The 16,055-nt window shown below is 46.5% G+C and overlaps 1 protein-coding gene across 1 annotated transcript; it reads right to left on the reverse strand.

Moving 5' to 3' along the window:
* Positions 1 to 7,375: 7,375 nt before the first annotated feature.
* LOC139838992 (uncharacterized) lies at positions 7,376 to 10,957 on the reverse strand. Its single transcript, XM_071829014.1, has 3 exons — positions 10,373 to 10,957; positions 9,042 to 10,059; positions 7,376 to 8,859 (listed from the first exon to the last, which is right to left on the reverse strand). Exons 1-3 carry the CDS (start codon positions 10,955 to 10,957, stop codon positions 7,376 to 7,378), a joined length of 3,087 nt encoding a protein of 1,028 aa, XP_071685115.1.
* Positions 10,958 to 16,055: the final 5,098 nt, after the last annotated feature.

Raw genomic sequence — 16,055 nt, forward strand, 5'->3', positions numbered from 1 at the left:
TAGTTTTATTTTTCTGAATTTTTTGATATATTATTTGTATTTTTAACATTTTTAATTGAATTAGTTTTATTTTTCTGAATTTTTTGATATATTATTTGTATTTCTAACATTTTGAATTGAATTGGTTTTATTTTTATGAATTTTTTGATATATTATTTGTATTTTTCAGATTTTAGAATCAAAAGAATTTGGAAAATAACCTTTAGTCGCGGTTGGCCTGGTCCTTCGGCGCGGGAAATAAATTTCCCCCAAAAAAAACCCTTTAGTCGCGGTTGGTATCACCAACCGCGACTAAAGGTACCCCTTTAGTCGCGGTTGGTATCCTTTAGTCGCGGTTGGTGATACCAACCGCGACCAAAGGTCGTTTTTTATAAATAGGCGCGCGCCCGCCTCGGCGGTTTCACTTCGTCTTCTTCGCATTCGCACACGCGCCGATCGATCGACTTCTCCTCGGACGACTCCGTCAGGCTACCGCGCGCCCGCCCTCCCGCCGACGAACCTGCTCCGACGAACACCGCCGCCGTACGTCGCTCGCCGCCAATGCCGGCCCCCACCGTCGTCGTCCTCCACCGCCAGAGTCGGCGCGCGCGCCGCGCCTCGATCTCCGGCCCGATTCTGATCGCGCGCGCGCGCCGCCGCGCGCCTCCCTCGTCGGCGCCGCCGCGCCCTCGCCGCCCGACGCGACGTCGCCGCCTCGCCTCCTCGCCCTCCGCCTCCAAACCGCGCGCGCCCTAGCCCGGCCCCCGCCGCTTCGGCCAACAGGCGCCGCCGTGCGCGCGCCGCAGAGAGAGAGATGAGCAGAGAGAGGGAGAGGAGAGAAGGGCCAGGGGCGCCCTGGCCGTTTTTTTGTTTTTTAATTTGTAACTAAGTTTTTTAATTAAAAAATGTAACTTAATTAAATTGTAAAAAACAAATGTAACTTAAAACAGAGTTACAAATTTAAAGTTTTTTAATTTGTAACTTATTTAATTAAATGTAACTAAGTTTTTTTAATTATAAATGTAACTAAGTTACAAATTCAAAAAACAAAACTAAAACGGAGTTATAAATTTAATTACACTTTAATTATTTAGCTACAATTTTAATTAGTTAAAAAAACCGACATTTCTTGTGACTTGTATGAAAAAGATAAAAAAAAACCGACATTTCTATATATTGTAGCGCCCGAACCACCGCTCCCATCTCTCTTCTTCTCCGCGCGAATTCGACGACCGCCGACGACGCCGCCCCGCCCTTCGACAACCGCCGACGACGCCGCCGCCCCGCCCTTCGACGCCGCAAAAACTTTGTAATTAACTTCATATATAAAAACTTTAACTTAACAAAAAATTGAACTTCACAAAAACAGTAACTTAACCAAATTGCCGATTTCACAAAAACATAACATATTATTTGTCTTAAATTTTTTGACTTAACTAAAATTTGACTTAACCACCGCGCGCGCGTATACGGAGGGGGCCGGCAGCGCTCTTCCGCGACGACACCCTCTCCGGCCCACCCCTTCCTCGCCCCTTTCGCCACCGCCGCGCCACCGCCCTCTCTCCTTTTGCCACCGCCCTTTCGCCACCGCCGCGCCACCGCCCTCTCTCCTTTTGCCACCGCCCTTTCGCCACCGCCACCGCCCCCCTTCTTCACTTAATTAATTAGTTTTTACTACATGTTCTCAGGACTGACATATGGCGGACGATAGAGCTGGCCCGATTATGGACAACTATAATCAAGAAGTTGAAGAACAGATATTTGGCATCATAAAAGACGATATTCCTTATGTGCCGACCGAACAAGATGAAGAGGATATTTCTTCTTATCTGAATCTTGACGGTCAAGATGAAGGCCGTCAGCAAGATGATGGGGAAGAAACGTCGATAAACGACGATCTTCAATTGCAAGTAGCAACCAGCTCCGGCGCCGAGGTATATATATACATTTTGCCTCTGGTGATACAAACTTACTGATTTGAATAAATATGTGTGTACTAACACGCGCGACTCTCTTTCTTATTTTAGCCCTCGGCCGGATCGTCGAAAAAATCGAGTACGTCGTCGTCAAAGCGTGGCGCAACCAAGACGCTCAAACCAGGAGAAACATATACCATCGAGGTTGTCGACAGTGCAACCGGCAGGCCGCTGGAGCCACAGAAGCACGCCACCAAGTTTATCAACAAATGCGGAGCCGTTGTTAGAGACAACGTCTCGATCACCCTCCAGGAGTGGAATGAGCCAAAGAAGGCACGTCTTGGTTTCACTTTTGTCGACAAGAGAACTAAAAAGGATTGCTTTAAAAAGCTTATGGAACATTTCATCCTACCTCCGGAATACCACAAATTCGATGAGGAGGGTAACAAGATTCAGGAAAACAAGGAGAGGAGGAGGCTAGTCAAACACTTCGCTCTTGGTAAGATGGCCGATACATTCCGGAAATTCAAGCAAAATCTAGCCCGTGACTATGTCAACCAGAACAAGACTCCGGAATTCAAAGGACAGTATGAGAGACTTGAACATGATTGGCCAGAATTTGTGAAGCAGAAGAAATCGGAGCATTTCATTGAAATATCGAAAAAAATAAGGAAAATGCGGCTAAGAAGGAGTACAATCATGTTATGGGGCCAGGAGGGTATCACTTCTGGGAGCCTAAGTGGGAGAAGATGGAGAACGAGCTGAGGAGGCGAGGAATCTGTCCAGGTACGGAGGGACGGGACCGAAGGGCCAAAAGCTGGTGGTACGGGCATGGGGGAACGCTAGACCCGGAGACAGGGGCGTGTGTTTACGGGAACAAAATGTTTAAACCCACCCAAGCCCTTATTGACGCAATGAGGGATGCTCAAGAGGGGAAGATCAAGTTCAACAGAGAGAACGACGCGCTGACAAGAGCCCTCGGGAATCCTGAACACGGAGGACGTGTACGAGGCATGCGCGGGAACATTTCGTGGAAAGTAGGGTTCTCGCAGGACGATGACCCGTACGGTTACAGAAGCCGTAAGAGAAAGTCAGATCAGGATGCAGATGTTGTGGCGCGGTTGGCATCGGAAGTCGATGAGATGAAGAAAAGCTTGACTATACTAGTACAGGAGAGATCGGCAGCTGGGACGCATGAAGATCATCCAGCGGATCTCGGAAGCCAGAAGCGGAGAAGCAGCGTGGCTTCCACGGAGGTCCAGCCGGCTACTGATGCACCGGAGATCCAAATTACTGCACCGGAGCCTCCTCGCTACCCCGTGGACGATGTAAAGGAGATGAAAGAATGTCATCTGCATTATCCTACTGGGAACATGTCCACGAAGGTAGCCATCGGCAGTGCTTTACCATGTGAGCCTGGAGCACTCCACCACAACAACCCCATTGCAGATGGCTATGCTCGTGTCACGGTGGAGGAAATAGTCCCAGGGTTTGAGGATCTGGAGATTGACATTGCTACACCCGAAGGGGAGAGAAGACTTGGAGGTGTCAAGCGCCAGTTTATTCTCTGGAAAAAGAAGTTTATCAAGTTTCCAGACGAGGCGCCAAGGCGAACAAGTCCACCCCCCTCCGGTGGTGGTGGTGGTGGTGGCGGCGGTGGTGGTGGTTCACCTACACCTCCTTCACGTCAGCCGACGCCGCCCCCCAATTCACCTCCGGCGGGTAAGCAGACGCCGCCCCCCAGTCCTCGTCCGGCGGGTGATCAGTCGCCGCCCCCCAATCCACCTCCGGCGAAGAAGCAGAAGCAGTCTTGGGTTATTAACCCGGAGCCTTATGTACCTGCAACCACAAAGATACCAGAGCCATCACTGAAGCCTCTCATCCCGAGGTCTTGGGAACTTAGTTTCGAGGAAAATGCAGCGGCCGTGGCTGCTCAGCATGAGAAATGGAAGGCGGACTGCAAGAAGAAAAGAGAGCCCGAGCCCAAGCAAGTATTTTCTGAGAAGGAAAAGAGCTGTGCTAAGTCATTTTTGAACACACCGTCCCAAGCCGCGAAGAATCTGCCTGACGACTATGAACGTGAACTTCGTAGGCAAGCACTCGCGGTCAAGAGGAACCAAGAGTTGGCGGAGAAGCAGGAGGAGGCCGAGAAAGAATTAGAAAGCAAAAAAGGGGGGAAACAAGTTTCCCAGCTCGGGAACAAAGTAAACAGTCGATCCCCGCTCATAGTGAAAGCCGCCGGTCCGGACGATGCCCCCGATATCATAGCAGCTGCGGCAGCACAGGGATTGACTGTAGCGAGTGCCACGGAACAAGCGGCCAACTTAGGTCTGACTCTTCGTGCAGTGTTAGGCCTTGATGAGGCGCCAATGAAGGACGTAGTATTTACATATGTGCGGAATGGGCCTCTCGTCGAGCCTGCGCAGGAAGAGGATCTACCTCGACAAATGACAGGTCTGCTAAATTGGTACAAGGCTTACATAAAACTTAAAAACGCCAAAGACTATATTTATGCGGAAGTTAGACCTGAGCATCACTTCAAACATTACTATATAACAATTCATCGGAGTGAATTGTTCCAGCTGTTCAATCTGCGCGAGCTCGACAAATCTATCATCAGTTGCTATGTTCTGTAAGTGATTTATTAATTTCTACCCCATCTCGTTCATTGCCTGCACTATAAATATATATATTATCCTAACTATCTTGTTGTGTATGCTATTATGCAGAATGAAGAAGCGGGAAATGCGAATAAGGCGCACCCATGATGTTGGGTTCATTGACCCACAAATCGTTAATTCATATGTGTTAGAACACCACCCCGCCGACGTGGAGGATGACCTGTGGCGGTTTCTTATAAAACAGGAACTCAAAAGTGATATTCTATTTCCTTACCATTTTGGGTGAGTGTTACTGTCTTGAGCATATTCTCTTTTTGTTTACTCCATGCATGGTATGTGGCTAATCGATGAGTTATGCATGACTGTGCATGTATCGTGTCCGCAGGTTCCACTGGATTCTGCTAGTAATTCAAATTCAGAACTCCACAGTTCTCGTCCACGACTCTCTGAATATGGATCCGAAGCATTGGGCCGACATGAGAAAAATGATGCAAAAGTAATTACTTTCATTCGTTTGCACTCTATATCGATCGGCCTATTTCGTTCATCATTTCCTAATATCAAGTAACTAATTAATAACTCTCTTGTTCATTTAATTTTCTTTGCCTCGTAGGGTTTGGAGACGGTTCGTAGATCAAAAGGTCGGTGAATTCAAAAAAGAGCTCCATTTTAAAAAGGCAAAGCCTGCGACTGGGGATATTCAGCCACCGGGGACCAATCTATGTGGATACTATGTTTGTGAGAGGATCCGGAGATACACCACTGAGCAGCAGCCGTCTGAGAACAACATCGAGAGGAATAACCTCCGGACGACGCTTAGTCCAGAAGCTCGCTTCCGACCACTTCAAGAGGAACTAGCTGGATGGTTCGCGAGGGAAGTCATCGATCCTAGAGGAGAACACTATGTAGAGGACGTAGAACTTTATATGCACTAAATTATGTATGGAAACTTGTTCAAAATTGTATATGGTCATCCGATATTGAATATATATTGTATATTCCTCTTGAATTCTTTTTGGTTCTATGTATGTAGTACCGTATAATATGTGAAACTCCTTCAAAATTAAAATAAAACACAAAAGAAAATAAAACAATACAAATTAAAAAGAAACCAGGTTTGCGGGGGGGGGGGGGGGGGCTAAAACCCAAAACCTGCGGCGGCCTTTAGTCGCGGTTGGCCAGGAGAACCGCGACTAAAGGTCCTCCGCCCCGAAGGACTGCTGGCGGCCACGTGGAGGCGCCTTTAGTCGCGGTTCGTAAGGAACCGCGACTAAAGGGGGGGGGGGGGCCTTTAGTTGCGCAACCGCGACCAATGGCAGTTGCGAACCGCGACCGAAGCCGTTTTTTCCACCAGTGTGTTGACGTTGTGTGCTTGTTCCTGACATTGCCCCTCCCTGAAGACAAGACTTCAGGGCTTGAACTCCGGGAATGTTGCTTGCATGTATTCCGCGTCTTCCCATGTGGCTTCCTCCTCCATCATGCCGTCCCAATGGATCAACCATTGTGGAACGGCCACCTCGTACTCGCCATTGCTCCTGGGGACCTGTCGACGCTGCAGTATAGTTAGAGGGAATTGTTTGAGCTTACCTAGAGGCAGGTTTGGGTTTGGCACTGCAGTATCGCCGATGTGCTTCTTGAGGTTGCTGACGTGGAAAACATCATGGAGCAGAGTACCAGCCGGTAGTTGCAGCTTATATGCTCGACGACCCACTGTTTGGATGATTTTGAAAGACCCATACCATTTGGAAGCAAGTTTCGGAGAGTTTCCCTTGCCCAGAGCAGTTTCTCTGTGTGGCTGCATTTTCAGGTATACCATGTCGCCAAGAAGGAAGCTTCTTGGAGTTCTCTTTTGATCAGCATATTTCTTCATGGTGCGCTGTGCTTTTGCCAGATTCTGTTGTAAGACAGTGATCATGTTCTGTTTGTCTCCCAAGGTTTGCTGAGCCTCTGTGGACAGTGTTGTCAAGGTAGGTAACTCTGTCAGTAAGGGAGGCGGGTACTCATAGAGGGCTTCAAAGGGAGACATCTTGATTGCTGTATGGAAGCAAGTGTTGTACCAAAATTCTGCAGCAGGTAGCCATTCACTCCACTTTCTTGGTTCCTGGAAAGCCATGCATCTGAGGTATTGCTCCATACACTGGTTAACCCTCTCAGTTTGCCCATCTGATTCTGGATGGTAAGCAGTGGAGAAGTGCAATGAGATTTTCATGGCAGAGAATATTTCAGTCCACAATTTGCTGAGAAAAATTATGTCCCTGTCTGTGATGATAACAGTAGGAGGACCATGGAGCTTCAGTATATTGTCTATGAAAATCTGAGCAACCTTTTGAACAGTGTATGGATGAGCCAGAGGAAGGAAATGAGCATATTTTGTCAGTCTGTCGACTACCACTAGTATGACATGTTTCCCATGTGACTTGGGTAGGCCCTCTACAAAATCCATGCTGATGGCTCCCCATTTGGTTTCTGGAATTGGTATGGGATCTAGCAAGCCAGGGTATTGAACTCTTTCAGTCTTGGAGATTTGGCACACAGGACAGGCAGCTATCAATTGTTCCAATTGTTGCTTCATCTTGGGCCAAAAGAAGAGGTGTTATAGTTTCTGGTAGGTGACCCTGTTGCCTGAGTGACCACCAATAGCTGATGAGTGGAATGTATCAAACTGGCAGATCTAATCACTATTCCCCCTTTGAATCTAAGGATTCCAGTTTGTACTGTGTAATTAGCATGGCTTGTTGGATTGATAGCCACTTCTTGTAACAATTTGGAACATTCTGTGTCTCCAACATAGGAGTCAGTAACTTGTGCTTCCCAAGTAGGTGTGGCTATGGTAATGGCCATAGTTGTCTCAGAGGGTTCTTATTCTATTGGCTGGAATTTCCTGGAAAGGGCATCAGCTGCTATATTTCCACATCCTTTTTTGTACTGAATGGAGTAGTCAAATTCCAGGAGCTTCAACATTAATTTGTGTTGTATTCCCTCTAGTAGTTTTTGGCTGGCCAAGTACTTGAGGCTGCTTTGATCAGTTTTCATGATCAGTTTGTTTCCCAGAAAATAGTGTCTCCATTTTTTGAGAGCCTCCAAGATAGCCATGGCCTCTTTTTCATAAACTGATTTCTCTGAGTTTTTGGGACCAAGGCATTTACTGAAATATGCCAAAGGTCTTGATTGTTGCATGAGGACTGCTCCTAACCCAGTGTGGCAAGCATCTGTTTCCAGGATGAAAGGAAGTGTGAAGTCAGGAAGTGCCAGTAGAGGTGGCTGGGACATTACTTGCTTCAGTTGCTGGAATGCCATATTCTGGTCAGAAGTCCAATGGTAAGCATTCTTCTTCAGAACAGCATGCAGTGGTTGACAGATGTGAGCATATCCAGGAATGAATCTTCTGTAATAACCAGTGAGTCCTAAGAATCCTCTCAGTTGCTTGATACACTGTGGTACTGGCCAATTGAGGATGTCTTGTATTTTGGATGGATCAGTTGCTACTCCTTTTCCAGAAATAATATGCCCCAGGTATTCTATCCGTGACTGCTCAAATTGGCACTTGGATATTTTTGCTTTGAGGTCATGCACTCTGAAAATGTTGAGGACAATCTTCAGGTGTTCTATGTGTTCTTCATGGGATTTACTGTATACAAGGATATCATCAAAAAATACCAAGACAAATTGTCTCAGGTATTTGGAGAATATGCTGTTCATGAATTCCTGGAAGGTAGCAGGTGCATTGCACAAGCCAAAAGGCATTACCAGATACTCATAATGGCCCAGGTGTGTGGAGAATCCAGTCTTGTGTATGTCTGCCTCATTCATTCGTATCTGATGATATCCAGATTTTAAGTCAAATTTAGAGAAAATGACTGCTCCTTGCAATTCATCCAGTAGATCCTCTATGACAGGGATGGGAAATTTGTTTTTGATGGTCAGGGCATTGAGAGCTCTGAAATCCACACAGAGTCTCCATGACTTGTCCTTTTTTCTAACCAGTATCACAGGAGAAGAAAATGGGCTCTTGCTTAGTCTTATCTCCTTATTCTTCAGCATTTCTTTGATCACTTGCTCTACAGCATTTTTCTGGCTGTGTGACATCCTGTAAGGCCTGATGTTAGGTGGTTTAGCATCAGGGAACAATGGGATTTGATGGTCACACTGTCGTGCAGGGGGTAGACCCACTGGAGGCTGGAAGATATCCTGGAATTGATGTAGTAGGGTACTGACAGGTTCAGATACTGCTGGTTGTATTGCTTCAGTAGTGACAGTTTCAGTTTGCACATTGCATAACCAGTACCCTGAGGCTCCCTTGGCAATCAATTTGTTGCATTTCTCAGATGAGATGAGAAGTTTCTCTGTGGGAAATAGATGATCCTTCAGAGTAAGGACCTAGCCATCAATCCCAATCATTAGTTGTCTCTTGAGGAAATCAAAGGTAACTGGGTTATGTTGCTTGAACCAGTTTACCCCCGGATAATATCTGCTCCTTGTAGCTCTAGGATTTTGAAGTTTGTGGTGAATTTATGGCCTTGTATACTGAACTGGCAGTTGGAAGCTATAGCTGTAGAAGCAAGAGTACCACCACCAGCTACTTTGACTGTCCTCTGTTTGGTTGCAGTTAAGGGAATGTTATGAGCTTGAGCAAATTTCATATCCATGAATGTGTCAGTACTACCAGTGTCAGCTAGGGCCACTGCTGAGGCTTTGTTCAGTCTGAGTAACAGAGAAATGGTGGAGTCACTTGGACATCCATTGTAAGCTGCAGATGATATGTTCATGAGTTGTTCATGCTCAGTTGGAATATCAGGACCTGCCTCTATGGGTGGGGCTTGCTGTATGTCAACAGGCTGGACTGGCAATTCAGCTGCTGCTGGAGGATCCATGTCCTGGTCATTACCCTGCATTTCTATGACCTGCAAGGCTCTTATCATAGGTTGACATTTGTGCCCAATGATCCAATTCTCCGGACAATACCAGCATTTGCGAGGTTCTCTTGGTCTGTCATTAGCTGCTCTTTGTCTGTTCTCTCTTGGTAATATTGGTCTGTTTGGTGGAGGAGGAGCTCGAGCTGGAGGAAGGAATTGTGCAGGTATTCTGGTCACTGAATTGGAAGCCTTTTCATATTGTCTGGCATACCAGTAGGCAGAGAGCAGTGAGTCAGGTTTTTGGCATTGAACCTGATGCTTGATGTTTTCCTTCAGTCCACTGACAAAACAATCGACAAAGAAATCCTGGGGCAGATAAGTCCTTTCCCTTTTCATCTGAGTCATCCATGTTTCATATGAATCAATATAGATGTTTACTGATGTCACTTGCTTCAGTAATTGCAGTTGATCCATTGGATCATTGGAGACTGCATCGGGGAAACGATCGATGAGAACTTGGCTGAGTTGCTCCCAGGAAAGTGTTTGCAAGTTCAGGCCAGTAGTACTGATCCATGTTTTTTGCTTGACCTCTGATATGGGCCAATCCCCATTTGACTCTGTGTTCAGCTGGTATATTGACGAGTTCCAGTATATCCTCACACTCGAGCAGCCACGCCCTTGGAGCTTCACCTAAGAAGATAGGCAATTCGACATGTGGTGTATGCAAATGCACCTCATAATTGGTTTGGGGTTGTTGTTGAGGAGGAAATCGCTGGGGAGGTTGTGGAGGTGTGTAGGTAGGTTGGTTTTGATGGGTACTAGGAATCTGTGGTGGCGGATGTTGTGTGATAGGAGGAGGTGGAAGTTGTTGATTTGGGCTGAAGGGTGGGTGGTATTGCTGAGGGTGATATGTGTTTTGGTTGGTGTAGGGGAGGGAGGAGGGGTCTGTTTGATGAGCAGATGTTTGTTGGTACATCTGTGGATGAGTGCTGGGGTTGGATACTTGGTGGATGTGATGGATCGGTGGTGGTGTGGTGTGTATGGTGGAGGTAGTGACGACCGGCGCGGTGTATGTGTAGACTGGTGGCGTGGGTGGTGGAAAGGTTGTAGCTTTGGGTGGGTAGGTTGGGTGAGGAAGGTTCTCCGGCGTCAAGGCGCCGAATTGAGGTGGTGTTGGGAGGGTGGTGACCGGGGTGGGTGCCGGCATGGTCATCTCCAAGATCGGGGACAGGGAGACTTGGGATAGAGGTGGCGGCGTGGAAAGGAGGTGGCTTTGGGTGGCGGTGAGGTTGGGGTGGGCAGAGGGTGCGATTCCGGCGACGCTAGCATAAGGCATGGATGAAAACAGAGCAGCCATCATCTGAGTCATGCGGGACATCTCACCTTGTATCGCGTTCAGCGCGGCTGATGTGTCGGCGGCAGACTGCTCGTGCTTGTCCAGGCGGCGGCGGATGGCGCGGACCTCGCGCGGTAGTCGGGCCATGCGCTGCTCGTCCTCGGGATCGTCTTCTTCTGTCGTGGCGGCGCGTCCCTCGCCACGAACGCGGCGGTCACGCGACGTAGATCGCGATCTGGCGTCCGACGGCATGGTGGTGGGTGTTGGGGTGGAAGGGGTGGGTAGCTTGGATGGGCTGGGAAGGGAGGGTGGGACTCGACTCGCTCTGATACCACCTTGTCAGGACCCCGGAGATCCTGATGGCGTCGACCGGAGAAGGGGAGCTCCGGCGGCTCGGATCTACGCATCTACGACATGGTAAGGTAAAGAACAAGGTAAATAACTTAGGGTTTGTATTATGCGTGCCTCCCATCCTCCCACTCCTACTCTTTTATATCCAAAGAGTAGGGCCACCCATATTAATCAGTTCGAGCTTATTACAGCACAAACACGCTTAGCGCGCGAAAAGTACGGTTCAAAAAGGTAAAGACATCCGGAGCGTCCGTTGCTGAAGCGAAGGATCTAGATCGTCCGATGCTGGGGTGATGTTGACGCTGTGTGCTTGTTCCTGACAGAACGGTAGCCCCGCGCGCCGCCCTTGTTCCAGCGAGGACGCGTCCTCCATGCTCCGCCGGAACCTGCGGCCGGCTGCCCCGCGCGTCGCCTGCTGCATGACCGCCCAGCCTGACCCCGCACGCCCCCATCTTCCCCATGAGCGGCTCGCCGGCGGGCCCTCCGCCGAGGATGGCGCAACAGTGGCAACGAGCGTCGCAGAGGCTGCGCCCCAATTGCCCATCCCGCCTTCGACCCTCGCCTCCCTGCCGCACGAACAGCGAGAGAGGAAAGTTTCAGTGGCAGTTGAGATTTTCGCACGGCCGAGTTTTTTGTGTGTGCTGATCAGGAGTGGCACATTTCCAGCCGAGGATACCGTCACTGGTAGAAAAATGGCCTTTAGTCGCGGTTCGCAACTGCCATTAGTCGCGGTTGCGCAACCGCGACTAATTAAGCGCGACTAAAGGCCCCCCCTTTAGTCGCGGTTGCTTACGAACCGCGACTAAAGGCCCGTCCACGTGGGCGGCTACCGTGCGCCTGGGCGAAGGACCTTTAGTCGCGGTTGGTGTCCCCAACCGGGACTAAAGGCTATTTCGTTAATTTTTTTAATTCATTTGCATTTCTAAATTTTTTTCACTCCGTTTTTTTTCTTTTTTTTTTCAGAATTTCTCTTATTTCAGTTATTTGCATAGCTTAGTCTCTATCTCTAACTACACTTATCTCTAGTCAAATTACTTACTCTTGGTCAAACTTCCCGCTCGGTCACCCATCCTCCCACTACTCCACCTCTAGCACGCTTAACATCCGAGTTCCATTCCGTTCGCATCCAAGTGCTTCGCGCGCATGTATGTGATAGTAGTATCATATCAATCCTATTAACATGTTGATCGATGTCACATTTCTTTAGTGTTTGAATTTCAAATAATTCTTTTAATAAACAAAAGTAATGATGTAATAATAATATTGAATAAATAAATAAACATTAACTTTTTAATTTGTATTATTTTTAATTTTATTAATTAATTAAATATTTTTTTGCCAAACCTAAAATCTAAAAATTTGAAAATCTAAAAATTGGGTAAAAATGATAGTAATCTTTATGCAGAATGAAATTATTAATTTTAGGTTTTAAAAAATTAAAAAAATATAAAATTCTAAATTTCTGGAAAAAAATCTAAAATCTTCCTGCTTTCATATTTTCATTTGGAATTTTGAGAATCTAAAAATTGGCTAAAAAATTTTGGATTTTTTTGATATATTATACGTTTTTTTTCGACGTCGTATGCAAAAGTTATTGCGGTTTTACCATTTTTTAAACTGTTTTTGCAAAAAAAGTGGAAATTCGAATTTCTTAATTTCTCCGAATAGTAGGTTGCATAGCATACAAGAATCTGAAAACAATTTTTTTTTTTGAATTTTCTATCATTTTCTTTTGTATTTTACAAACCAAAAAAAGGCGATCCACGGGGGGGGGGGGGGGGGGGGTGGCGGGGTGGGGGGATTAAAAAAACTCGGAAAAACCTTTAGTCGCGGTTGGGGACACCAACCGCGACTAAAGGGGTACCCTTTAGTCGTGGTTGGTGTCCCCAACCGCGACTAAAGATTTTTCCGCCGGCCGCATCCTTCCATAGCCCTTTAGTCGCGGTTGGTGTACCCTTTCGTCGCGGATGGAGCATTAGTCGCGGGTTGCCTCCCGAACCGCGACTAAAGCCCCCTTTAGTCGCGGTTCGAATATTTCCGGGACTAATGGGGGTGGACGGAAGCCTCTTTTTCTACTAGTGCGTTTGTTAGCGCATGCGCTAAAAAATTCTGCGTCCGCTCTATTTTACAGCGTCTAGTGGAGGCATTATTTTTTGCCCCTGCCCAAAAACGACGGTTATTATAGCGCGGAGCATTTTTTAGGCGTATGTTGGAGATGCTCTAAGTTGGCTTCTGATTTAATTATGTTGGCTACTGAAAGTAATTTGATTTCTGTTCAACATGCTCATAGTGCTAGTTGGTCAGTCTAGCTATGTTTCTTTTTTTTCCTTTAGCAACATACATAAGTTGACTACTAGTTTAATTAAGTTGTTTTGGTCAATATGATGCGCCGCGATGGTTGCGGCTGGCTTGTTCGCCGGCGTGCCGTCGAACTCGCATACCCGTGTTTGCTTGTGGTGGAGAAGGAGGGCTCTGCTGCCCACCAACCACCAAGCCGCCTTCGTGCCACCGTCGTCGCGCAGGTGGAGATCCGGACGCCATTGCTCCAGGACGTCGCCCTGGACACACGCTCGGTGGTTTGGTCCGGCGCGACCCTGCCGCTCCAGCTACAAAGGTAAACCGGAACAAGCACGAGTAGCTGCTGCTACTCTGGTCCTCCAGATGCACCGCGACCAACTACTGGTGCTCCTGCCTGACCCCTGCCGCCGCACGCCGGTGAGACCTCACGCCTGTTCTACTTCGCTAGTTCTGCCCTTCTCTGTTGTGCATGTGCGACCTCACATGTTCTTGTCTTGATGCTTGGGCGCGACGCGATGGCACAGGCTGCCCAAGGCGGCGACGATGGCAAGGACGGCTCAGGATGGCGCCCACTCCGCCGGCTCGCTCTACTAAGATGAAGACAACCTACAGGTAACTCCTGTTGTTGCCCTTCCTAGTAATTTTGTGGCTGCCTTCGTGCAACGTGGATCGTGTTGTAGCTATTCTAAAGTGGCCTCTTAACAAGTGTATAGTTTAATACCCATCTTAGAAAATGCAGTCGCACCTAATCTGAAGTTACGGAACAAATTTTGACTTAACCGTTAGAGTTTTTTTTAGCTTGCATGTAGTTGGGTTGAGTGTTCGCCATTTGTACCCTCAGGTTCTCCCATACCTTCTAGTAAATGAGTGGAAGGATTATTACTGCTTAGGCATATGCTACATGAACGATAGCAGTTTATCTACCTATCTAATATACGAGGAGTCGCAAGGAGGAATTCAGAAGTGCCTTCTATGTTCTAGATGATGATAATCTAACGCTAGTGGAGACAGGGCATGCAGTCCCGGTAACGTGCTCTAGTTTCGGTTGGCCAATCGGAACTATACATGCGGGATTAAAGCGTTCCGGCCCAGTTACCAGCCGGGATAAATGGCCCCCCACGTGGCCGCGACATAGGTCTAGGCTGGAGAACCTTTAGTGCCGGCTCGTAATTCCAAACGGGACTAACTATTATTTTTAATAATTATGTTTTTCATTTTTCTAATTTCTTTTTTATTTTTTCTTTTCCTAATTGTTTGACTTGTTAATCCCTCATTTGGATCATTTTTAATACTAATTACACTTAATCTGTAGTCAAATTGTAGACTTGGTCATCACTTCTCGGTCGGTCACCGATCCGCACACTACTTCACCCTCAGCACACTTAACTCCTCGTTTTTTTCCTGCTGTGCTCCCGCGAATGTGATTGTACCTTGTTGTAAATACTACCATATCAATCCTATTAACTCATATACCATTGTGTCACATTTCTGTATCTTTTTAAACCAAAAACAATCTGTAAACCGCAATTGGACAAATAATATATGTTTTATTATTAGAAAAATGTGAGGAATTTGAATAGGAAATAATTATGTTTTTATTCATTTTTATTATTATTATCAAATAATATATGCGTTATTCATATAATATGGCTAAATAATTAATATCTTTAAATCTGTAAACCGCAAATGGACAAATAATATATGATTTATTGTTAGAAAAATGTGAGGAATTTGAATATGAAATAATTATGTTTTTATTAATTTTTTATTATTATTATTATCAAATAATATATGCATTATTATATAATATGGCCAAATAATTAATATCTTGAAAATCTGTAAACCGCAATTGGACAAATAATATGCAGAGATGTAAAATACACAAGAAAATATGTCGCTAGTTCGATATATCTTCTTCGATTGCAGCGTGATGGTGGAGCGCCGGGTGCAGCGTGATGGTGATGGAGGTGGACGTGGAGGTGGCGGCATGCAGAGATACAAGAAACGCGATGGTGGTGGAGGTGGAGGTGGACGTGGAGGAGGAGGCATGGAGTGAATGCAGAGATGTAAAATACACAAGGAAATATGTCGTTAGTTCATACACATAGTTCGATATACATAATTCGATATATATTGAAAGACTCATAGTCATACACATAATTCAATATTATTGAAGATGATTTATAGAAAGACATATAGTTCATACACATAGTTCTTGAAATGTTGAGATGATCAACATGATTATTGTAGCCAACTAGCTGCCAATAACTCCTAGCCATCTCGAAGCCCAGATGAGCATCCAACGCGGCATAGCGCACTTGCTTGTAGCTCAATGGAACATTGGCCCATCCAAATATGAGTTCATCTTCTTTTTCTTGCTCGGCGTCCTTCTTCTTGTACTTCTTCCTCTTCTTCTTCTCAAGATTTGTCCCAATGATAGAATTCGCCAGATCATATAGACTCGGAATGTGATTATTTGTGGGATTCGGGAGTATCTTCTGGAGGTCGTACGCAGAAGTAATATGAATACCGTACGGCCTCAGCATCTCCACATCCTTGCCGATATCCGCGCTGCAAAATCTAATGGTCCCGTCCTGCAAGAACTCCTTGAGAACTTGTGGCACTTCATCATCTTGACAAATCTGGAATACCAAATTCTCAGACGCCACCGAGAGTTGAAGGACGGCGGCGCACTGATCAC

Source organism: Lolium perenne, chromosome 4 (genome assembly GCF_019359855.2).
Source record: "Lolium perenne isolate Kyuss_39 chromosome 4, Kyuss_2.0, whole genome shotgun sequence".
Classification (NCBI taxonomy): domain Eukaryota; kingdom Viridiplantae; phylum Streptophyta; class Magnoliopsida; order Poales; family Poaceae; genus Lolium; species Lolium perenne.